This window comes from Vombatus ursinus, unplaced genomic scaffold, assembly GCF_900497805.2.
Source record: "Vombatus ursinus unplaced genomic scaffold, bare-nosed wombat genome assembly UNPS02014797.1, whole genome shotgun sequence".
NCBI lineage: Eukaryota > Metazoa > Chordata > Mammalia > Diprotodontia > Vombatidae > Vombatus > Vombatus ursinus.
Window position 1 is genome coordinate 5,260,516 of NW_020954575.1, and position 26,249 is coordinate 5,286,764.

At 37.0% G+C, this 26,249-nt stretch overlaps 1 protein-coding gene and 1 non-coding gene across 2 annotated transcripts in view; both read right to left on the reverse strand.

The window, feature by feature from the left end:
* Window positions 1–26,249, reverse strand: part of RAD51C (RAD51 paralog C) — a 68,386-nt gene that overhangs the window by 13,117 nt on the left and 29,020 nt on the right. The window contains exons 5-7 of the mRNA XM_027870358.1: window positions 10,097–10,228; window positions 7,648–7,714; window positions 4,244–4,304 (exon numbers count right to left, since the gene is read on the reverse strand). Coding sequence (XP_027726159.1) covers window positions 4,244–4,304; window positions 7,648–7,714; window positions 10,097–10,228 — 260 coding nt within the window. The remainder of the gene's footprint in view (window positions 1–4,243; window positions 4,305–7,647; window positions 7,715–10,096; window positions 10,229–26,249) is intronic.
* On the reverse strand, window positions 7,115–7,221 carry LOC114049367. Its single transcript, XR_003569860.1, has one exon. It is a non-coding gene; the product is annotated as a U6 spliceosomal RNA (small nuclear RNA).

The following is a 26,249-nucleotide window of genomic DNA, read 5'->3' on the forward strand; positions in this document are numbered from 1 at the left end:
AACTGTGCTAAACTAAAATTCTAAACACAAAGTGAACAGTAGTGAAAAAAGGTGAACTTCTTTGCAAAGAGTCCTTTCTATTTTTTAAACTATGTCCCTCTTTATTAATCTTCAGGAAAACTGAAAGTAGTTCACCTTCAGACAAAAATGTAAAAAAGAAAAAGTATTGTTTAAACCTTCCTATAATGACACTACTTTACATCAGTAAGCATTGTAGTTTTCAAAGTGATTTCACACCCATAACTTTATTTGACCCTCCTTCGTACCCTGAAAGGTACGTACAAAAATATCTTACAGAAGAAAAAATAGACTCGAGGATTAATGACTTGCCTGTGTTCACACAGCTACAGGGTAATAGAATTCAAACTAAGCTTTTATGGCTACCTTCAGCAAATTTAAAATTACTACAAAAATGTAAATAGAAACGTAAATGTCTCTTAAAGGCTTATATATGTAACTTGAAATCAAATAATACAATGACTTGGGATGAAAATCTTTGGTAAGTCCTCATTATAGAAAAACAATTTATATTTGGTGTCTACATCTCAGGGAATTCATAGAATTTCAGCAATTTAAAAAACCAAACAGAGGAATCTCTTGGCTAATGGTTACATTTGGGATGAAACACAACATATGGCTGAACTACATAGTTTAGGTCAGGAAGAAACAAGTCAGAAGCACAGTTTGTGCTCTAAAGCACAGCACACATATGAAATACTGTGTGGGGGTGTGATTTATCACCCAGCACTACCACCTGATACTCTTGGCAAAAAGAGGTAAAATTCTGATCAATGCTTCGTATCATGAATATGTAAATGGTAAGAAAACCCACAGTATAATACACATGGCATATAAAACAAAAAACAATTTTTAAAAATCATCACCAAAAATTTACCTAAAGTATCATTAATCATGTTTTACATAAAGTACACTTTAAAAGCCTGGACAGCCTAAATCCCAAACCAGGCAATATAAACTTATATATTTATGACTTTCTTTGCTTAACCTAAGAAAGGCTCATTTTTGTAAGTCTTTTCTCTGATTAGACTTTACAATTTATTGCCCAAATACAGGGTCAATACTGTGGAGTACAATCAACTAGTTTTTTAATAACATAAAAGTATCCACATAATCTTAAAGACCTGAAGATATTTCGGCCACAGAAAACAAAGCAATAAAGAATTAGCAGAATATTTAATTCTTTAAAAACTGTTCAACTTAATAATGATTTAAATAGCCGATATAACACAAGGCTACAATCCAAAAGAAACTGGTGGAAAAAATTGGAGAAAAAAACTTGATCCATGGGAAATAACATTTTAAAAATTATTAAAATGGAAAGTGATTCACACTTTTAAAACTGCTGACACTAAAGAACTGATGTTATTACAGGAATTAGCACTGGAAAGGGTAGGAAAAGTTAGATTTGAACCTAGTAAGGAGGGATTTTTCTTTCTCCCCTAAGTATAACTATAACACTACAATGTTCTAATTCCTTTTTAACCTTTCTAAGGCTCACTACAATAATGCTAAAGTAAAAGACCACTGAAATACATCAGATTAATGCAGTAACAAATCTTGAATGCAGAAGATTAGCAGAGATGGTGAACTTCAGGAGTACAATAAAGGCATATACATTAGAGCACTCTTAACTTCAAACTGCAAACATCTGCACTGTTACAGAAGACTCATGACCCTTAATGTGGATACTGGTATGTATGGAGAAGGCTGATGTAGGACTTATAGAAATTCTGCAGGCCTAGAAGATGCTCTTCATCCAAAAGTACCTAAGGGAGCCACTGGCTCATTCATTCTCTCTTCACTGGCTATTCATCTGCAATCCAGCTGGCTCAAACTAATTTCTGTAATAATTCATATTACTCAATAAATCTCACCAGAATTTATGTGAGTTGTGTGTTGGATTCTGATTTCACCTTTTAGTAGTGTAATGATCATATTTACCACATAACTATTGATTTAGAGAGCAGAATATCAGTGTTAAATGCTAGAGAATGAGTAGAAGAGCTCTTCTCTGGCAACTGAAAACAGTCCCATGAACCTAGAACAGGTAACATTACTGGAAATTGAGCAACATAAAAAAAAATCAATAAAAGAAATGAAAAAATTATTCTCAGGTTCATCTTGTAAGTATCTTTTATAGGCTACATTTTGTTCATGAATAAGTCCAACTTAAAGAAGCAAAAACATCTACTTGCCCCTATATGTATACCTATACACATAACAATAACTTCCAAAATTAGACACTAGAAATAGTCTTCTGTCTTATAGTTGGTTGAAAAGATATCCTGCCAAGGATCCTCTTAATTATTTTTAGTTTTTCTTAGGTGCTATTCTATTAGAGAACATTTAATTATAGCCTGAGGTAGATTGCTATTACATAGCAGCTACACAGGGAATTCCTTAGAACATTTAAACAGCAGGTTGCAGTTTGCAGAATAGCCTGCATCTCAGGAAGTATAAGCAATGTTTTAAGAGTCTCTCAGTTGGAGATCTGCTGCCAGGACTTTACAACAGAGCATGCTGTCGGAAGTGGATTTTCTTTTGAGCACAATGTCACATTCACAGGAAGGGGGAAGAACAATTCCATGGCTAGGAACAAATCAGCCAAAGCAATTATTTTATTTACAAGAACCACTACATTCTAGGTCTTCCCCCAGAAAATAGGTCCCAACATCTGAAGCTGGTGAAGGTCAAAGTCTAATCACAGGTATGGAAAATGCTGTCATATTAGCCAAAACAATTATTGAAAAAGGAAATATAGATGGAAAATCTGAGTTACTTGAGCCATTTGGAAATAGCAATCTTTAATGGAAGTACAGGCCAAATAAATTATCTGCTATAAATGTATCATTTAAATAGAAAAAAGGAGTCTAATTCTGTTTACAAACTCTGAGAGTAGTGTGAAAATAAAAGTAGTTGGGTCAGTACAGACTTTTTGTCAATTAATATGAGAACAAAGAGAAATACATAAAGTAAGAGATCTCGTCACTGACCGGATCCAAAGTATATTTAGGGTAACCCTTTGTTCCATCTGCAGCCTACATGCTGTCTCAGCCTCCCTTTTCGTAACAGCTTTTGGACAGAGTTCATGAGGTTATGCCAATTAATCCGAAAGTGGAGAGGCTGGCAGGATTCTGGCATTATTCTATGAAGTACATTAAAAAAAAACACAACTTCTCTCTTTCCATTTTAAGGAAAATGAAAGCTAGTTTGTTCATTTGCTCAAAAGCTTCAAAAGTAGGGGGAAATGATTCATGTTATTAGTTTATGAACAGAAAGGTATTTATCAGATAGACAGAAAACTAGGTAACAGGAACAGAGCAAGAAATGCAAACAATACAGACACAAAATTTTGCATAGATGACATTAGTGAGTATCATATGAAGTAGTTAAGAAAAATGACCCTGTTTTCTACAAAAGAATCCTGGGGAAAACTTCAAAAATAGTCTTTTCTATGATTTTTTTTAAACCCTTCTAGGTACAAGGGGTACCAAGCTTCTTTCAGGATGCTAGCTAAAAAATGGTAGTTGATTCCAAAAAGGTATAAGAGGAGACAGCATTCCTCTTCTATCTACAATTTCAGGCATAACCTATTGTTTAAATATTCTGAAGAATTTTTTCTTTAGCTAAAGGACTTTTCACGTTCTGAAATTCTATGATTTAGTACAGAACAGTAGCAACCTACACTTGTCCCTGCTCACATGGAACCAATGAATAAAAGAAAAAGGCCCAATGGGAAGCCTTATGAATTGATGCAGAGTGAAGTAAACAGAACCAGAAAAATAATATAAACAATGACTACAACGATGGAAAAAAGAAGAAGAAAAATATCAATATGAAAGCTGCAAGGTTAGAATGACCATGTCCGTCCCTAAAAGAAGAAGAAAATGTATCTCCTTCTCTCTCTTCCAGCTTTGCAGATGTGGGGGGCTATGGGTGTGCAGCACTGCTTCTACTGTCAGCCTTGTTTGGTGTGCTCTCCCCTATGCACTTCTGCATTCTTTGTTAAAAAATATGCCTCTCTACAAATGGGAGGAAAAAGGGCTATGCTGGGAAATGAATGTGACATAAAAGCAAAAGATAGTAATGAAAATTAAAAACAAAGTAGAGAAATGTTCAAATGACACCACACTGCTCAACCAGTGTTGAGCAGCTCCAAGGTGGACCAGTTCATGACATCTACTGAATGCAATATGAGTCACTAGCCAGCTTCTTCACTGACCTCTGCTTTTGGTCCCAATGAAGGATTAATCGAATTGTAGCTGCATGTCCCCAACTTTCCCCTAAGAAAAAGAATATAACAATGACTTAAGAGTATCTTGCCTTATCTACTAGGTAGAGAGCAGCGTTTCAGACTAACTCCAACAGCTACAGCCTCATTTGATTTAATACAGTAAAACCAGTTCACTGAGTTTCATCAGACTCAGGACATATGCTGCATTATGAACAAGGAAAATACTGTAAATCATACAACTTTTTTCTTTTAGTTAACTTTACCAGGCACTATACTAGTCAATCTTTCATGCCACCAGACCCACTCACATATTTCTGCCGCAAGAAAGTTAAAAACTCTAACACATTAAGAGCTTAATAGAGGAATCCAGAGACATTTTGCCAATATATTCTAGCAACGCTAATGAATTCTCTCCATCTCTTAGAATCCCTAGCTTCTTTTTAACTTAACTTCACTCAAGTATCACCTTTTTCTGAAGTCTTTCCTGGTTTCCCCAGCTATTAATATTTCCCGTCCTCCAAAAACCTTACATCTATTTTATATCTTCATCTATGTGTACATGTTGACATCTCCAGGTAAAATGCATACTCCTTGGTTTCATTTGTCTATGTATCTCTGGCATAGTAACTAAGCATATAGTAGGCATTTAATAAATGCATGATCTGAGTAATGATCTCCTAATAGATCTTCCTGTCTCCGCTTTCTCTCCTCCAAACCATTTTATATATATGCCAGATTAACATTAATAATGTAAAAATCTGATTATGCCAATCCTCTACTAAAAAGCCTCTCCCCATTGCCTAATGGATAAAGATTATAAACTCATTAGCCTCACTACACAGTCTAGGACCAATTGACTTTTTCAACCCTATCACTCTACTCGTCAATATAAACATGAGGTATTCTAGTAATTGCTTCTCCACTGACTCTAATCTTTCATCACGACACAAAGGAGCCTTTGGATTTCCAAAGGCTCTGACAGCAGAATACAAGCTCAGGCAGGTCCTACGTGAAGTTAGAAAGACTTCAAGTGTACACTCAGCAACAACCTAAGTATCTGATATCTGAGAACTAATCTAGTAAAGTATGGAGATGCTTTTCCCCTAGAAGACTGGCTGCTAGTTTGACATTTTTCCAGTATTCATGGCTCATGAATACTACTTGCTAGTGAAGAGAGAAACTGGAATCCATATTTAATGGAAAGTGTCTCCATAATGATGAAATCACAAATCCTTAAAGAAATATTATTGTTATTATTCATGAACTAACTGGACTAGTCACCATTCTACAAGTGTAAATGTCTGTAGTTATTCTATAATTTTCAGCTTCACATCATCCTCTAAAACTGGTATGTTTCAACTTGTTCACACTCGCACCTCAGATTGCTGAAATGAAGGCTTCTCTCTAGCTTTCCCTAATCTCCTCCAGGGAGAAATACTTTCTTCTTTGCTTCTGCATCTTCATATCACTTGCTTTGTGCCTCCTTTATATGCTTATCTTATTGCTTTATGATTATATATTTATGTATATATAAAGATTACACAGTATTATTTGCATTTCTGTACATCTCCGATCTTCCTTAATAGGTTTTAAGTTTTTTGAAGATGAAGACATCTCATTGAACTCCCTCTATATCTTCTCTTTGACAGTCTGCTCTCTAAAATAAGAAGGAACATGCAAATCAAATAACTTTATATTTTCAAAAATCTCACAAGACAAAAATTTATCTTTTGAGATGTAAGTCATCTAATTATAAACTATCAAATTTTTTGTTAGGTGGAGAATTCCCTTTGATGTAGAACACCTGTTTCAGTTACTGGCTATTTTAAAATGCAAACACCTCTTAACATTTGCAACCTTCTCCACTCAGAAAACATAAACTACCTGTTACATTTTCCTTCAAAACTTTTTGAAAGGCTGCCAAAAAATCTGAGATAAAGAAAGAAGTAGAATATGAAGATAATCAAAGGGCTTTATCTATGAATATAATTAAAAATCCAATGTTCTCTAAAGAAATATCTTGACACTGCTCCTCTTGTCCCCAGCTGTACCTGCATCTTTGTATATCTCTCTCTTCTTCCTCATAATTAAGAAAAGTGTACTGGAAAATGGATGCAACAGAATTCATCTTCAGAATAATTTTCAACAAGTACAGTAAGTTAAGTCTAAGCCTAGTCAGGTACCTACCACTGATGTAGAGTTTCTGTTCTTTCTCCCTTACATCTCAGTGTAATTATAGCCATCTGCTCATACCCTCTACTTTCCCCAATCTCCATTTCAAAAGTCTTAAACCAAACAGCTTTTATTTACCATATCACATGATAAATAAATAGCTTAGCATGTGACTCCAACCAAAAATGCTTGGTTTTAACAGAAGAACTATCCCATAACAAAAAGGAATGCACCTCTAATGGTAGAATTTCAGGTAGACATGTTGTGTAGAGGGCATTCCTCATCCCCTCAGCTTTTACCTCATAGATTTGCTTAAGGCCAAAATGAGTAGAGAGTAGAACCCAGGAATGAAAAAAAAAAAAAGAGTAAGAAGGGAAAATAGTAAAGTGGTTTTGCAAATATTTGGTTGAACTTATAATACCAAAAATTCCATATAATGCTTCATTTTGGGTTTTCAAATGACTAATTACAGAGCTAACTTCTGCTTTAAGCAAGCCCAACATATGGTAATTCACTTTAAAAAAAAAAAAGATAAATTAAGGGATGATTTTTTGCTTTACAAAAAGACTTTTCCATGGGTTTTTTTTTAACCAACCAGGCTTCCAAGTGCATTAAAAAATAGTTCAACTTCAAAAAAACAAACCAGATTCACACACTCTTTTCTTTTTTTTTTTTTTAACAAATGGTAAAAATATGGAACGCTTCACGAATTTGCGTGTCATCCTTGTGCAGGGGCCATGCTAATCTACTCTGTATTGTTCCAATTTTAGTATATGTGCTGCTGAAGTGAGCACCACACACTCTTTTCAAGAAATAATTCACTGAATAGATTGACCACCTACTCAGCGCCAGGAACTGGAATGCCAACCAAAAGTAACACTACTGGTGCTTGAAGGGCATGTGTTCTATCTGAGAGGTTTCTGAGGACAAATTCTTGTGATTCTTTCTCTAAAGTGCTATAAATGGGCATGAACATTACATTTTAGCTTTTTAGCAGAAAAGTTAAAAGTAGGCTTGTAACAAAAGTCTGGTAGTACTTTATTTCCTATTTTTTGCAGTATAGTGCCATAGTCAAAAAGCATTTAGTTAAAAATAATTCTGCTGCTTTTGCTTTTGTGTCTCAGTGGCCAGAAGAATTATAGAAAATAGGAATCCCCTATGTTTACATACTTAAAAACTCCACAGGTATATAAAGTTTTTAAAAATTATTAATTACTTACCTAAAGCAGGAACTAGTAAGGACTGATTTTTCTCAATTTTTGTTGTCATTTGATTAGTCCAAATTACCTGTAAAAAGAAAGAGAAAGAGAGAAAATGAGCTGTGCAGGCCAATAATTAAGTCTTTGACCAATTTTTTTGAGGCCTTATTTCTACAAGACTCAAAAAAAAAAAAAAAGAGCTGATGCTGAAATAACTCTTGACTTAAGAGTTTTCTATAAATAAAGAAAAACCTCATCTTTTAATTTTTGCAGTTTTCTCATTCAAAAACAAAGTTAATTTTACCCATATAAACACAGTAGGCAAGTTATTATGTAAATATGTATATAGTTATAAATGATATAGCAAAATTCTGAATGTTAAGCCATTAAATAAAACTCATGAAGGAAATAGAAAATCAAACTAAAAGTTAAGGTGTCTGTAGAACTGTACCATCTCCAACACAATGATCTTCCTTTTCTAGTTTTTCTCTCTCTCTTTCCTTTCTTTCCTCCCTCTCTTTCTCCTTTTCCTCTCTTCCTCATTTTTCTCCTCATTCTACTCTCATTTAAAAAATTTCCTGTGCATACCTTACATCTGCTAATAGTACTCATAGTTATTGCTTTTGTCCATTGGTAGCAGTCAGAGCTAATGAGATGGATAATAATCTCTGGGTCAAACAGTGGTCTATGGTTAAGATTTTATATTCTGAAAGCTAAGTTTTGTCAATTTTTTTTATCTTTTAAAATATTATTTATTCATGACTCCCTGGGAGGGGAGGAGAGATGGATACTGGGAGAGATTTTGGTGACATGAAAAACAAGATAATACAAAATTTATTTTAAAAAGATTTGGAAAGATTAAGCAGCTTAATAGCATGAAGGGAAAAAGGAAGTTAAGGTACTCTAGAACACGAAAAACAAACATTAGCAAGAATAACTTACAACAGCAAAAGCTATGTGCATCTGGCAAAGGCATACAAAATCTCTGACAATCAGAATTTCTGATATTCTCCCAATACCAATTTTTTTTCTAATAAGTGAGATTTATATTGCATTTAGGTGGAATGGATAAAGAAGTTCCCATCTTAGAGATGCACTTCTTTCAAAAAACAGCACCATGAAGGAAAAAGCTAAGAAATGGTTGCTTTGTTTATTGGATAGCAAAGTACCCTAGCTACAAAGGAGTAGTGGATAGATCACTGCATTGTGGTCAGGAATAGCCATAAGACCGCTGCAAAGACTGTCTTCTAGCTTCCTTTCACTGAGCACTAAGGGCCTCCAGAGAACCTCAGAATAACTTCAAACAAGATTAATCTTAGTTAAATGGATGTTTGACTGCCTAGAGTTGACAACACAAACAACAACTTTTGCTGAACCTATTTGAGCTTATGGGGAGCTAGGTGGCACAGTCAACAGAATGCCAGGCCTAGAATCAGGAAGACTCATCTTCCTAAGTTCAAATCTAGCCTGACTTTTATTAGCTATGGGACCCTGGACAAGTCACTTAACCTTGTTTACCTCAGTTTCTTGATCTGTAAAATGAAGTAGAGAAGGCAATGGTAAACTACTCCAGTATTTTTGCCAAGAAAACCCCAAGTGGAGTCACAAAGTATCAGATACAACGAAAAATGACTGAACAACAACAAATTTGACCTTATGCCATATATGCCTAATTATTTTTATAAGTATAACTCTTGTTTAAAAATTTTCATTATTTTATCCACTACTTTCCACACATAAGAAATGACCAGAAATACTAACTTCTGTTTTACCAAGAATTTTAAATTTGGATTTTGCCTTGCTAACACATATTTACAATCCAATCACTCTCTTTGCAAAAACACTTGAGTAAATGCTATTATAAAAGAAAAATATTGAGAATTCCTATGGAATAACATTTTTGCAAGAGAGAAGCACAAAGCTCCATTTTAGAACTGCAAGTTTTCATAGTGGCTGAGCATTTCTCAAGCTTTGCTCTAAGGAACTATAAATAGCTCTACGTAGAGTATGCCACCTACTGGCCATTTAATAAGAGTAAAAGAAATCTGAATTAACGGCAAATGACAGAAAAAGTATTTAAGACAGGGTACTATCAATTTCTATGGGTGACAGAAAATTCCCAAACACTACTGTCAGGGAAAAATTAATAACAACAACAAAGATAACAAATCATCAACAGCCAGACGCATTCTCTATTTCATATACTGGCAGAGAGAACATGGGAAAATTGCTTACCAGATATTTCACAAACTCATAGCTAAACCACCACTAGAATTGACATTGCTATATGAAACAATGACTGTTCACATAAAGGAGAAAAAAACCATCTCACTCTTATCATAAGGCTCACCTCATACACAAGTTACTAAGGCAAACATAAAGTCTAATTTGCTGTATGCAGACATTGGAAGGTACAGTAGGTAAAATGTGATATAGTTTATTATGAAACTTTCTTGATACACAAACTTACAGCTAATTTGTGATTATTTGCCATGCTGATCAGTTGCTGTGCTAGTCCATTCAGTAACCGTGTTCGAAGGGAGAGGTCATCAAAATCATGCCGAAATGGAAATGCAATCCCATCCACTACAATCAGCTGGACCTAAATACACAAGAGGTCAAAGTATGAAGTCGACATTGAGTTTTTTTTTTTAATTTACTGAACCAACAGTTAAATTATAGGATTAAACCTGAAATCCAGGGATTTCCCTGGAATCCAGCTATTCTCTGGAATAGCTCTTTTACTGATTAGTCATAAGTTTATACAAGTTAACCATCTACACAACTATAGATTCATGTAAGAACTGTTAGAAATTGGACTTTATTAGTCAAGTTCATTATGCTAAAACATTCATCTAAGGGAGTAAGAGAAATCGTTAACATCTTAAGCTTTTAACATTGTACTTATCATCACATAAATATATCACACTACCATCAAGGTACAACATAGCATTTACTGAAGTGTCAAGCTGATTATAGTTTCTGTCCAATAAATTTTATTCTGAATTGTTTGTCTTCATAAAACAGGGCTAACTTCAGCATAAAATTCTCAGATAATTTTCAAGACATCATCTCATGAAGCTTTATTGAATTTTAAATGCATAATCTTGCTTTGTTTGAAATATACCAGAAATTTACTATAATAATACAAAATTTAGTATATAAGTAAATCTGTCCTTAGGCCCATTCAAATAGGCTGATGAGTGGATCTATAAGAGAGCCCTGGACTTCCATTTCCAGGATCCAAAATGGTGGGGTAAGAAGTAAGTTGCTCTCATTCTCCCTTAGTGACCTCTGAAAGCCCAGAAAATATCACCCCAGGAAAAACCCTGAAACAGTTGAGCCAGTAGAAAGATAGGGTGCAGCAGTCTTGTAGCCCAAAAGCTTAGGGGATTAATGGGAAAGGCCTCTCACTTAGGGGGAGGAGAAGTAGTACAGGATGGAAAGTTTCCCAGCAAGTAGTGGCAAGCTTCACCTCAGCATACCAGGGGGAGATCATGAGCCCCAGGCTGGTGGAGCAGGCAAGCACCACCACCAGGACCCCCCAAATAGCTCAGTACAGGCAGGGGAACTGGTAGACGCCAGCTCGGAAAACCACTATGTGTATTCTCTAGCAGCCAAATCTCCCAATGCCTCAGCACAGTTCCAGGAAGCACTACTCCAGCAGGCAAAGCTCCAGGCTGACAGATATCCTCCAGAAGCCAAACATTTGAGCTCAAGGCCCGAGTGAACAGGCATCCCCCAGGGGCCAGACTCCCCACCCCCACCACAAGAGCTCCAGTGTTGCTGATCTCAGCTCAGCACCAGGTAAGCTGCCACCCTACTGCCTCCAAATGTCAGCACCTGAGGCCCCAGCACACAAAGCCAGGGATCAGGTCCCTGGCTCCTTGCACAAGAAGCTTGGGTCAGTGCCCCCTTCACTCCAGGAGAAGAGCTCAACTTTTTTTAAAAGCCAGGAAATAACCATGAGCAAAATGCAGAAACAGACAGTGACCACAGATTCTTATGGAAGATCAAGGCACAAATTCAGAAGAGGACATTGTTAATATACCCACATCTGAAACCTCAAAGGGAAATAAGAACTGGTCTCAAGTCCAAAAAGCCTTCTTGGAAGAGCTCAAGAAGGATTTTAAAAGTCAAATGAGAGAGTCAGAAGAAAAACTGGGAAAAGAAATGAGAGGTATGCAAGAAAGAGTCAACAGCTTGGAAAAGAAAGGACAAAAATTAACTGTAGAAAACAAGTCCTTAAAAAATACAATTGGCCAAATGGAAAAAAAGTACACTGAAGAAAACAACTCCTTAAAAAGTAGAATTGGCCAAATGGAAAAGGAGGCACAAAAACTCACTGAAGAGAAGAACTCCTTAAAAAGTAAAATGGGCCAAATGGAAAAGGAGGTACAAAATCTAATAGAAGAAAACAACTCCTTAAAAATTAGAATGGGGGAAGTAGAAGTTAATGACTCTATGGGAGATCAAGAATCAGTCAAACAGAAACAAAAGAATGAAAAAAATAGAAAAAAACATAAAATATGTCTTTGTTAAAACAATTGGCCTGGAAAATAGATCCAGGAGAGACAATTTAAAAATTATTGGTTTACCTGAAAACCATAATGAAAAAAAAGGGCCTGGACAGCATCTTTCAGGAAATCATCAAGGAAAACTGCCCTGAGGTCCTATTTTACCTAGAGGGTAAAATACTCACTGAAAGAATCCACCAATCACCTCTTAAAAGAGATTTCAAACTGAAAATGTCAAGGAATATTGTAGTCAAATTCCAAAATTAACAGATCAAAGAGAAAATACTGCAAGCAGCCAGAAAGAAACAATTTAAATATCATGGAACCACAGTCAGGATTACACAGGACCTTGCAGCTTCTACATTAAAAGATCGGAGGGCATGGAATACAATATTCTGTAAAGCAAAGGAGCTTGGATTACAACCAAGGATCAACCACCCAGCGAAACTGAGCATGATCTTTCAGGGGAGGAGATGGACCTTCAACAAAATAGGGGACTTCCAAACCTTCCTGATGAAAAGACCAGAGCTCAACAGAAAATCTGATCTTCAAATATAAGACTCAAGAGAGACATAAAAAGGTAAACAGGAAAGAAAAAAGCAACATGTTATTAATAAGAGCAAATTGTTTACATCCCTACAAGGGATGATGAAACTTGTAACTCCTGAGAACTATATTGTTATTATGACACTTAAAAGGGGTATACATAGACAGAAGGTGTGGGTATAAATTGACTTTGTTGTGATGATAAAAAGATCTAATTAAGTGGTGAAAAGGGATTATACTGGGAGAAAAGGAAAGGAGGAGGAAGACAAGGATAAATTACATCACAAGAAAAGGCACAAAAACCTATTACAGTAGAGGGAAAGAAGGGAGGGAGATGAGCATTGTTTGAATTTTACTCTCAACAGATTTGGTTAAAAGAGGGAATAAGATAATCATTTAGGTATAGAAATCTAACTTACCCTATAGGAAGTAGAAGGGGAAAGGGAAAATAAAAGGGGGGGGTGAACAGAAGGGAGGGCAGACTGAGGGAGGTGGTGGTACAAAATTCTAGTGAGGAGGGAAAGGGAGAAAGGAGAGACTAAAGCATAAACGGGGGAGAGGGGGAACAGGATGGAGAGAAAGACACAGATAGTAATCATAACTGCAAATGTGAATGTGAATGTGAATATGAATGGGATGAACACTCCCATAAAACAGAAACAGATAGCAGAGTGGATTAAGAACCATAATCCTACAATATGTTGTTTACAAGAAACACATTTGAAGCAGAGGGATACAAAGAATAAAGGTAGAAGCCTGGAGCAGAATATATTTTGCTTCAGTTGAAGTAAAAAAGCAGGGGTAGCAATACTGATTTCAGATAAAGCGAAAGCAAAAATAGATCTAATTAAAAGAGATAAGGAAGGAAACTACATCCTGCTAAAAGGCACCATAGACAATGAAGTAATATCATTACTAAACATATATGCACCAAGTGGTATAGCATCCAAATTCTTAGAGGAGAAGTTAAGGGAGTTACAGGAAAAAACAGATAACAAAACTATACTAGTGAGGGACCTCAACCTCTCCCTCTCAGAACTAGATAAATCTAACCACAAAATAAAAAAGAAAGTAGTTAAGGAGATGAATAGAATATTAGAAAAGCTAGATATGGTTGACCTCTAGAGAAAATTGAATGGGGATAGAAAGGAATATACTTTTTTCTTGGCAGTACATGGCACCTGCACAAAAACTGACCATATACTATGGCATAAAAACCTCACAATCAAATGCAGAAGGGCAGAAATATAAAATGCATCCTTTACTGATCATGATGCAATAAAAATACATGTAATAAAGAGCCACTGAAAGATACACTAATTGGAAACTAAATAATCTAATCCTAAAGAATGAGTGGGTCAAATAACAAATCATAGAAACAATCAATAATTTCATCCAAGAGAATGACAATAATGAGACAATATACCAAAACTTATGTGATGCGGTGAAAGTGGTTCTTGGGGAAGTTTTATATCTCTAAATGCTAATATGAATAAAATAGAGAAAGAAGAGATCTATGAATTGGGCATGCAACTGAAAAAGCTAGAACAAATTAAAAATCCCCAATTAGACACCAAATTAGAAATTCTGAAAAGCAATGGAGAGATTAATAAAATTGAAATTAAGAAAACTATTGAACTAATAAATGAAACTAAGAGCTGGTTTTATGAAAAAAAAAAACTAAAATAAGATAAACTTTTAGTTAAGTAGAGCAAAAAAAGAAAGAAGAAAACCAAATTACCAGCATCAAAAACAAAAAGGGTAAATTCACTACCAATAAAAAGGAAATCAGAACAATAATTAGGAGTTATTTTGCCTAACTATATGCCAATAAATTTGACAATCTTAGTGAAATGGATGAACATTTACAAAAATATAAATTGCTCAGATTAAAGGAAGAGGAAATAAAATATTTAAATAACCCCATTTCAGAAAAAGAAATTGAACAAACCATCAATGAACTCTCTAAGAAAAAATCTCCAGGGCCAGATGGATTTACAAGTGAATTCTATCACACATTTAAAGAACAACTAATTACAATACTATATAAACTATTTGGGAAAATAGGTGAAGAAAGAGTCCTACCAAATTCTTTTTATGATATAAATATGATGCTGATACCAATCAGGAAGAGCCAAAACAGAAAAAGAAAATTAGACCGATTTCTCTAATGAATACAGATACAAAAATTTTAAATTAAAATATTAGCAAAGAGATTACAGCAACTTATCTAGAGGATAATACACTATGACCAAGTGGGATTTATGCAGAAATGCAGGCCTGTTTCAATGTTAGGAAAAATATCAGCATAACTGACCTTATCAACAACAAAACTAACAGAAGTCATATGATTATCTCAAAAGATGCAGAAAAAGCATCTGACAAAATACAATACCCATTCCTACTAAAAACACTAGAGAGCATAAGAATAAATGGAATCTTCCTCAAAATGTTAGGTAGCATCTAAAACCACCAGCAAGCATTATATGTAAAGAGGATAAGCTAGAAGCATTTCCAATAAGATCGGGGTGAAACAAAGACGTCCAAGTATCACCACTGTTGTTCAATATGGTACTAGAAATGTTACCTTTATCAATAAGAGAAGAAAAAGAAATTGAAGGAATTAGAATAAGTAAAGAAGAAACAAAGCTATCACTCTTGATGGTATGGTATACTTAGAGAATCCTAGAGAATCGGGTAAAAAATTACTTGAAATAATAAACAAATTTAACAAAGTTGCAGGACATAAAATAAACCCACATAAAACATCAGCATTTCCACATATTACTAACAAAGCCCAAAAGCAAGAGAGAGAAAGAGAAATTCCATTTAAAGTTACTGTAAATATTACAAAATATTTGGGAGTCTACCTGCTAAAACAAACCCAGGAACTATATGAACACAATTACAAAACACTTTTCACAAAAATAAATCAGATCTAAATAACTGGAAAAATATCAGTTGCTCATGGGATGGTCGAGCTAATATAATACAAATGACAATTCTACCTAAATTAATTTACTTATTCAGTGCCATACAATCAAACTACCAAAAAATTACTTTATAGAGATAGAAAAAACAATAACAAAATTCATCTGGAAGAACAAAAGGTCAAGAATATCAAGGGAACTAATGCAAAGAAATGAAAGGGAAGGTGGCCTAGCTATAGCAGTTCTTAAATTGTATTATAAAGCAGCAATCATCAAAACTACTTGGTCTTGCTAAGAAATAGAGTGGTAGATTGGTGGAATAGGTTAGGTATCCAAGACACAACAGCCGTTGACTACAGTGATCTACTATTTGATAAATCCAAAGACTCCAGCTTCTGGGATAAGAACTCATTATTTAACAAAAACTGCTGGGGAAATTGGAAAATATTATGGCAGAAACTAGGCATAGACCAACATCTTACACTCTATACCAAGATAAAGTCAAAATGGGTAGACGATTTAGATACAGACTGATACTAATAAGCAAACTAGAAGAGCAAGGAATAGTCTACCTATCAGATCTATGGAGAAGGGAAGAATTTATGACCAGAATTTATGACCAAACAGGAGATAGAGAACAATATGAAATGCAAAATGTATGACTTTGATCATTAAATTGAAAAGTTTTTGCAAAACAAAGCCAATGCCACCAAGATTAGAAGGGAAGCAAAAAGAAGGGAAACAATTTTTACAACCAGTGTCTCTGATAAAGTCCTCATTTCTAAAATATATAGAGAACTGAGTCAAATTTATAAGAATACAAGTCATTCCCCAATTGACAAATAGCCAAAGGATATGAACAGGCAGTTTTCAGATAAAGAAATTAAAGCTATCTATAGTCATATGAAAAAAATGATCTAAATCATTATTGATTAGGGAAATGCGAATCAAAACAACTCTGAGTTATCACATCACACCTATCAGATTGGCTAACATGACAAAACAGGAAAATCATAAATATTGGAGATGTGGGAAAACTGGAATACTAATGCATTGTTGATGTAGTTGTGAAGTGATCCAACTATTCTGGACAGCAATTTGGAATTATGCCCAAAGGGCTAGAAAACTGTGCATACCCTTTGACCTAGCAATACCACTTCTAGGTCTGCTTCCCAAAGAGATCATAAAAATGGGAAAAGGACCCACACGTACAAAAATATTTATAAAAGCTCTTTTTGTGGTGGCAAAGAAATGGAAATTAAGGGAATGCCCATCAATTGGGGAATGACTGAACAAGTTGTGGTTTATGAATGTAATGGAATACTACTGTACTATAAGAAATGATGGGCAGGGGGACTTCAGAAAAACCTGAAAAGACTGATGAGTGAGGTGAGCAGAACCATGAACATTGTACACAGTAACAGCCACACTGTGCAGCGATTGACTTTGATTGACTTAGCTCTTCTCAGCAATGCAAGGATCTGAGATAACTCCAAAGACTCACGATGGAAAATGCTATCCACATCCAAAGAAAGAACTATGGAATCTGAATGCAGATGGAAGTATACTATTTGCTCTCCTTTTCTTTTCTTTTGTTTTATTTCTTCTTTCTCATGGTTCCTCCCATTAGTTCTAATTCTTCTTTACATCACGACTAATGTGAAAATATGGTTAATATGAATGTATAAGTAGAGTCTATATCAGATTGCATGCTGTCTTGGGAAGCAGAGAGGAGAGGGAGGGGAAGAAAATTTAAAACTCAAAATCTTATGGAAATGAATGTTGAAAACTAAAAATAAATAAATTATTAATTTTTTAAAAAAAAAGAGAGAGTGTGCCCCAAGGCCTGGAGCTTAACACAATTTATAAGCATTGCACCATTGAAATCCAAAAGCAGACCAGAATCAGGGAAGTTACTTTGCCCAGATCTTTCCTATGTATTTATCACATTCAGATTTATATAATATACACAACAGAACTGCCCTGCCCACTTCTGACCAACCACTAGGTCAGCACTCCAGCACTCTGGGGATGACTCACTACCTCTAGCTGACCATGTGGAAGTCAGGGCTGAAGGACTTATCTGTTTTGGGGATAATGAAAAAACACCCCTCCTGGCCACTGTGCAGAAAGAGCTAATGATTCAGTGGATTTTTAAAGGTGAGTGAAGTCCTAGGGAGAAGGTCCCTTTGAACCTTTGAGGGGGAATGGTCAAAGAAAATGAGTAGTTTTAATAGAGGATTAACTGTCTACTGTTTTATTAGATGGAACAGAACACTAACCTCAAACTGTATTTTAATATGTGACCTTTTCCTTGCTCAAGATTCCGAGAAATGATAACTTCAAATTGTCAGACAAAGATGTCTGACGACATGGAGGTGGGGGTGTGTGGACAGGCAGGATATGCCATTTTGGGCATTTCCCTAAGCTAGAAATGCTTGGACTTAGAATGTGAAATTAAAAAAAATTATAGAATACTTAGGTCTAAAATAACAGAATAGAGAATTAATATTTTTTTTCTCTGACACTATCAACATGTACTTGTGAAAAAGCTTTATTTAGCACTTGTTTTGCTTCTTTTATGTGTAGGAAAGAAATACCTCTCCCATACATGTTTTGCAGCATACAGAGGAGGTAAAGGACTTAACAAGTGAAAGAGGAACCTAACTTGTCTTTTAGATGGACTTTTCTTTTAGGACTAAGCCCAGTGATACACCACAATTGGTTCTAAAGCAGAGGGGTACCTTAGTGAAAAGGGCACAATACTTCAGCTCGTTAAGCTCCCTAGTAAGTATAGTTGTTAAATATAGTTGTTTTTGTTCTTTTAGTTGTTTTATCTTTCCTACTAGATTATAAGCTCCTTGATGGCAGGGACTACAAGGGCAAAGTACTAACACAATATCTTATATAGATAGTTCCTGCTTTACATAAATTTGCATTATGCGAAATCTACATTCCAAAAAAACCCCTATGTTAACTGTTTGGTGTTTTTTTTTGGCTAGGCCATGGGGTTAAGTGACTTGCCCAGGGTCACAAAGCTAGTAAGTGTTATGTGTCTGAGGCCGAATTTGAACTCAGGTCCTTCTGACTCCAGGGTCGGTGCTCTATCCACTCTATCACCTAGCTGCCCCAAAATAGCATGGCAGGGATTCAAACTCTGGTTCTTTTTTCAATCCAGTGTTATTTCTACTGCATGCATGGTTTTGTGTTTTTTTGGGGGGGGGCAGGGGAGGGGCTAGGCAATGGGGTTAAGTGACTTGCCCAGGGTCACACAGCTAATAAGTGTCAAGTGGCTGAGGCTGGATTTGAACTCAGGTGCTCCTGACTCCAAGGCTGCAGTTCTATCCACTGTACCACCTAGCTGGCCCCCTATGTTAACTTTACTGTACAATACTGTGCTCTCTCTCTTCACTCCTGCCTCTAGGCTCTGACTCTGGGGTCTCCCACTCCTCCACCAAAACAATCTCCCCCCCAAAAAACAATAAAACCTAAAAAACCCTCCAAATGAAAGTTAAAGAATGGATAGACCACCACTGCTGGCTCCCTCCAGATTGGGAACTTGGCTTGAGACCTCCAGCGCTGAGAGGGGGAGACCTTTGTCCCCCTCTGCCTACCTACCCTTGTGTCCCACCCACATGTCTGTCTTTCCTCTGTCCACATGTGGGTACCATGTGTCTGTCCCATCTTCTCCTGTCTGTGTCCTCCGTTCCAGCCAGGCCCCCATATGGCTGACTCCAGTTCCCACATGTTCCTCCTCCTGCTCTCTATTCTCCGTACCCAGCCCTCACATGTCCTTGAACCATGTGGGCTCACCTTCTCCCCTCCTTGAGCACCCCAGTGTTCTTCCTGCCTCCTTCCCTCCTTTTCTTCCCCACAGCCTCAGGCAAATGCACATTATGTAAAAATGCTTTACATAAAAGGTCTTTAGAAAGGTCTACTTACATAAAGTGAGAACTGTCTGTACATAAGAAGTGCTTAGTGGCAGCCTCAGACACTTACTTACTGGGTCACTTAACCCTATTTGCCTCTTTACCAAGAAAACCCCAAATGGGGTCACGAAAAGTTAGAACGAACTGAAACTGTCAAAAGTGTTTGCTTAACCCCAGGGATAATTTAAAAAATTAACCTTAGGCTATATCTGGTCTTACCTCATGTAAGACAAAGAAGAAGCTATTAAAAAGCAGACTATAGGGGCAGCTAGATGGTGCAATGGATAGAGCACGGGCCCTGGATTCAGGAGGACCTGAGTTCAAATCCAGCTTCAGACACATAACACTAGCTGTGTGACCCTGGGCAAGTTACTTAACCCCACTGCCTAGCCAAAAAAAGAAAAAAAAAAAAGAAAAAAGCAGACTTATAAGTAAGCCACCTTACGCTCAGAGTTAATGACTTAAAAGCAACTGGCATCATACTAGTAATTAGTTACTGAATTAATAGTCCAGTTGACAGTTCAGCAATAAAATTTATAACCTATTTTTACTTCCTTTATTTGCTCTGTATCATCCAGAGATTTTTTTAAAAGGACATCCTGGATTTTGAAAGTTACCTATCTTGGATAAACTACCAAAGAAGAAAAAAAACTTTAACTCTTTATGCAACAGACCACCAAATCCTACTGATGATTCAATTGTAGGGTGGAAGTGACCATAGGTTTTCGAAGACCAGGTAGGTGGAGTGAAAACTGACAGGTTTTACCATGTAGGCTTACAGACTGAGTTCATTGCCTGAGGACCAACTCTGTTAAATATGGAGAGGCTCATCACCAATGGGCTATCCACTAAGCACTGAATTTTTTGTCCGTGGCAATCCATGAAACAGAGAAAAATAGCCCTCAATCCTGTGTCAAATCAAATCAACAAGCACTTATTATGCACCTACTATGTGCTAGGCACCATGCTAAGTGCTGGGGATTTAAAAAAAAGGCAGAAGCAGTCTTTGCTCTCAAAGAGCTCACTGTCTCTTACTGGAGACAACACGTAATCAACTATATGGTCAAACAGGATATAAAGAATAAATTGGAGATAATCTCAGTGGGAAGGCACTAAGGTTAAGGAGTAACAGGAAAGGCTTCTTGTAGAAGGTGGGACTTTAGCTGAGACTTGAAGGAAGCAAGGGAAGTTAAGAAACAGAGATGAAGACGAAGACCATTCCTGGCATGGGGGAGTCTGTGGAAATTCCCAGAATCGAGGTAAAGGCTGGTATTACTGGATAACAGAGTACAAGGAAGGGAAAAAGGTATAAGAAGACTGTCAAGGGAAGAAGGCAGGTTATTGTGAGAGATGATCTCTGAAGATCTCTCAGGAGTGAAGCCTCCTCAAAGAGTTAATCGTTTGACCTTGTAAAGAAACACGCTTTTCAACACATCTTGTACTTCACCAGACCCCTCCCCCTTCCCAAACTTATTTTTAGGCATGTAGCAGGGAAGAATAACCCCCCCCTTCTAAAACTGTTTCCCGCCTTTTTTTACTTATCTCTAGGCAACTGTTTTTTTGTTTTGTTTGCTCTCTGTTGATGGGGTAGACTTTCTGAGAATAGACTGTGCCCTCAAGGCTTGCACCAATGAACTGAGAGGAAGGGGGTTAGGGAGGAGGAGTTGTGGTTAGGAATCTATATAATCTTTCTTTGCTGAGCACACCCTTACAGTCTCCCAGCAGAGCCATCTCAGGCAGATGGAGGGTGCCCTTTCTCGAGAAAGCTAATAAAGAAAACTTTGTTTTTGCTAATATCTCTGAGTCTCCGATTTATTGGTAAGGGTCTCTGTACCCCACACAGTTATCAAGGGCCTTAAAAGCCAAACATAAGATTTTATATTTGATCTTGAGGAAATAAAGTGCCATTGGAGTGACTAGGGTAGAGTAGGGTAACATGGTCAGATTTACTCGTTAGAAATACTATTTCGGCATAAAATGGGGAATGGCTGAGGATGAGAAAGCAAGGGTCCAGGCTGAGCTGCACCAATGGAATAGTACTGTGCCACAAAAAATGATGAAGAGGATAATTTCACAGGAACCTACACTTGCAGGGTGGCTAAATGCTAGCAACGTGAGCAAAGAGTGCTAAAAATCACATGGTTTTAAAATTATCTATAAATATGAACTTAATTGTTAGAACTCTAAATGTCAGAATTTATCCAAAAGCCAACATGTTGACAAATTTTCTGGAAAAATAAATCATATCAAAATTGGTAGCCTCATAAAGCCAATAGTTTCATTTTGTGTACCAAAGTAATAGCATCATTTTGTAGGGCATTTGGTCATTTTGTCTTGCAGTACTAATGACCTGAAAAAGAGAAAGAAGACCATTGTAAGGAATGTGCTGATGTTTGGCTTCCACAGGATGGCGAAACAGGGGGCCCTGGAGGAAAGAGGAAGCTTGCCCCAGCCAATCAGATCTTGAAGCAAGAAGCTAGTTTAAACACAGTTTCTGTTAGAGGGGCCTAGACCCTAAAGCAGCTCAAATTGGTTGGAGTCAAGGACCAGGCACCAGCTTTTTCAATTATGCATGCTTAATAAGCCTCATACATATTATCTGACACAGTCCAAGGGCAGAAACTGCCGCCATTTTTGAACATGGGATGCATGATCCAGGTGGGTTAACATGTCAAGGAGCAAAATGGGACGGGCGTGTAAGGAAGACTGTAACCTGGAAGGGCTAGGACCAATCCTAGCTCTGATGGGAGGAGCTGGATCATACTAACAGAATAAAAGCTGGCTCTCGTTTCTGTACAGTGTGCCTCTCCCAACAGGGGGTGCACCCGTTTCTTGCAAGAACCATAATAAATGATTCTTCTTTCACTCCAGACTTAGTTTCATTATTGAGAGCAAGACTCCAGTCGGCATTGCAACTGGGAAAGCAATGGGCTGTGGCAGCTTGCCCGGGCTAACTTCTCAACACTGCTGAGGGGGTCCAAGGGGTTCTACTTCTAACAACCATGAAGAAAATTTATCTACCAACATCTGCTGTAGATCATAAAGAGATAAAAATATATGAATAATGAACAAGCTCCTCCAAAATGAATCAACATGTACAGGGTGTCCGAAAAAGTCCTAGTGTTTTAAGCTCTAGTAGCTTTAAAATGCACTAAAGACTTTTTGGGACAGTCTGTACCTTAATGCTCTGACTTCACTATAAGAGGAGGCACAGGGGTGGGTGGCAAAAAGTACATTGGCTAAAGTTTGAGAAATAAAAGAAGTTTGACAATGTTTGCCAGGATCATAAAGGGTGCAGAGTCCAAACAGAAGAGGTCCTCCAGGTGCTCTTGTTCGCAGATGATGTTCTGATTACAGCACAACTAAGAATATTATAGGACCTTTACAGGGAGATCTACTATTTAAAAGAAAAGACAAACAGAATGAATAGAAAATGCCTCTTTTCCAAACTATGGCAAGCAGGTAGATGGCCAGGTCATTGAATATTGCTCTTCCCTCGCCCTGTCTCTCTCCATCCTCTCTCTTTCTTCTCTTCCCTCTCTCCTCTTTTCTCTCTCTCTCCCCCCACTCTTTCTTCTTTCCTCACTCCACTCCCCCCATACACACACGCACATACATATACATTATATATGCATTTATGTATGAATGTATGTATATGTAAATGTCTGGGACGGATACTGCAGAGGAATTATGATCTGGACTCATATTTGAAAAGGAGGAAGAGAATGAGTTGGACTGCATTTGGAAATCTGCACAGTGCACTCAAAAATCCTAAATTGCACCTATCAGGTTTAACCCAAATGTTCTTTCAGAAATGTTGTAAGGGTGTGAATACAAGAACATTATAATCTCCAAAGATAAAAAGTCTGGACACTCAAGGTCAGTAGAGATTAGGATGCTGGACACAGAAAAACTGCAATGCATTTCCAATTTTAACCCATGCAAAAGAGATGGTGGCACAATGGATATCATTGAGAAAAGTAAGATCAGGAAAGGAAGTAGGTCAGGCATGCAGCAAGAACAAAGGCTAGCCTTCCTGTTCTGCCTGTGCCCCCTTTCTTCTCTTCTCTCTGCTCAATCTTCCTCTCTCCCTTTCATGTGCCTCCTTCCTCTTACTCCCCTCCTCCCTCCCCCATATGAATGAACTTCATAACCATAGATGAGAGAAACTAGATGCAGCCAAGCGGAAGTGCTTTACCTGTAGTAGTATTAAGTTTAGGGGGGCAGATCACAAGGAGTTAAGAGTTTGATTTTGCTCTTCTATCCAGTCATTATGGCTTCCTTGCCGTAGTCTTCACATTTATAACGAGAGTTATGCTTCCTACACTGAGTCATGAAATTCCAAAATCCCACAAGCAGATTCCTGCTTAACCCAGAACTTAAAATTGTACCAAAAACTACACAGTACATTGTCATTTACAATAAGTAGTATTAATTTAGAATTCTACAGTGATGATGTAGAGCCCATCAAAAACTTTCTAATGGAATATGAACATAAAAAACAAGAAAATACCTACTCTCCTAATGGAATGCTTTTTTTTTAAAACAGAATGATGCCTCTCCTAAGAAGGCATTTAAATTATTTTCCTGATAAGCTTTAAAGGTGCTATACACTGACAAATCGCTCTTTTGGTTATGCTGTGAGAGCTCCTTGTAGATTTATGAAAATGAATATTATAACTTGGTTAAAGCTTAAGGATAGTATGTACCACTAAGGAAGGAAAAATAGTATGGCTAGCAACTTTTCCTAAACTGGAGTTCTAAACTTTATATGGACTATCTACAGCCACTGGCTGCTCTCGGTAACTTCTGAACACCAGCCAAGATGTGTCAAGGGAATGCAAGATTGAAGGATTATCCAATCTAAGAAACAAGCATGATCATGACAAATTCTTAAGTCGAGTTGCCTTCAAAATATCACAGACTCAATAGTATAAGTAAAACATTTCCACCAAGTAAACATTGTATCTGTCTTAATTTTGTATTACCTAAATCTGCCATTCTAAAATATGAAAGTACCTTGGAGAAATTTGGAGTGGTATATGACACTGAATGTTATGTGCAGTAATGGGCTTCTAGATCATTATCCTCAAAGTAATTAACTGTCTGTTGTTTCTGCTTGCCACAATTGATCAGTGTGCATGCCGTATTAGGGAATTGTAAATAGTTGATTTGAAAGTGGTATTGTCCTGTTCTAATATGGTTTTATTTCCAAATGTTTATAAAGCTTAATGTATAAAAACTATATTGATTTGACATGTTTTACTGATGTAACTATCATATCTTAATGCTTTTAGGAATCAAATAATTTATAAAAAGTTACCTAACCAAGCTAAAGTGATTTTATAACTCTATGATAATTGTGTTGTGTAGAAATACTTTAAATTGTGTATATGAAAAAGAAAAGTGGATTTTAAAAATGGGGAAGGGGCAGCTAGGTGGCGCAGTGAATAGAGTGCCAGCCCTAGAGTCAGGAGGAGCTGAGTCCAAATTCGGCCTCAGACACATAACACTAACTAGCTGTGTGACTCTGGGCAAGTCACTTAACCCCAAATGCTTCACAAAACAAGAAAAAAAAATGGGGAGAAAAGGGATAAATAGGTGAACAACCCAAGTGCTATACCCCAAAATGTACAAGAATATAGAGGAAGGCCTCCATGTAAGTTGGGTAGATCTTTGGAGCATTTATCAAAGAACAAGGACAAACATCACATGGAATGAGAAAGCAAGGGTGGGTGCTGAAGTGCTCCAATGGAGAGAATATTTAGATGCGAACACAGATACACTGAGGTACAGAAGTACTAAAAATTAAAGAAGCAAAGCAACTTTAAAAAACTTTGTTATATTCTCATCTCAATCAGGAAAATTAATTTCTGAGAAATGTTCTTATCTAGGAAATCACAAGGAAGTTACATATTATTAAATTCTTTAAGAAACCACCACATGAGGTTGGCTGCTAGAGAAATCCTTGAAGGTCTCTTGTAGGACAGCAATCAGGATGAACCTTATGATTTCATGAGTACAGAGCTCTCAAGTAAGGAAACATTCTGTTCCAATGTACAGAATTCTCTGCAATTTCTAGTCTGAGAGTGGCCTAGAGCACTGGGAGGTTATGTGGTCTTGTCCATGGCCAGTCACACAGGCAGTATGTGTTAGAGGTGGGACTTGAATCCTGGATGCAAGGCCAGATCTCTATCCACTATACTCGATGGTCTCTTTTTTTATAGCACAGTATTAAAATATCCTTAAATATTCATTAAGGCTACAATATTTATAAAGGCTCTGTTTTGGAGAAGATGGTGGAATAAGGCAGGAAACTGCCTAGTTCTTCCAAATTCCCTCACAAATAACTTAAAATAATGCCTCAAAGTGAACTTTAGAGTGGAAGAAATAAAAATCAGGGTAAAGCAGCTGTCCAGACTAAGACAACTTGGGAGGACATTAGGAAACACCAGATGTCCTGGGTGGGGGTCTGGCTAAATTGAAGTGCAGATACCTCCAGGCAGATGAATCAACAAACAACAACCCCTGGGGGGCAGCAGTCAGTGGCAGCCTCAGTTTCAGAAACTTTCGCCCCAAGGACAGTGTGGGGGTCTGACAGCTGATCAGGGGAAACATGCAGGGCCCTCTGCTAGTGCTGGACTTGGGGTCCAGGTGTGCTGACCAGATGGGGTACTAGGCTGTGGCTATGGGGCAAGTAC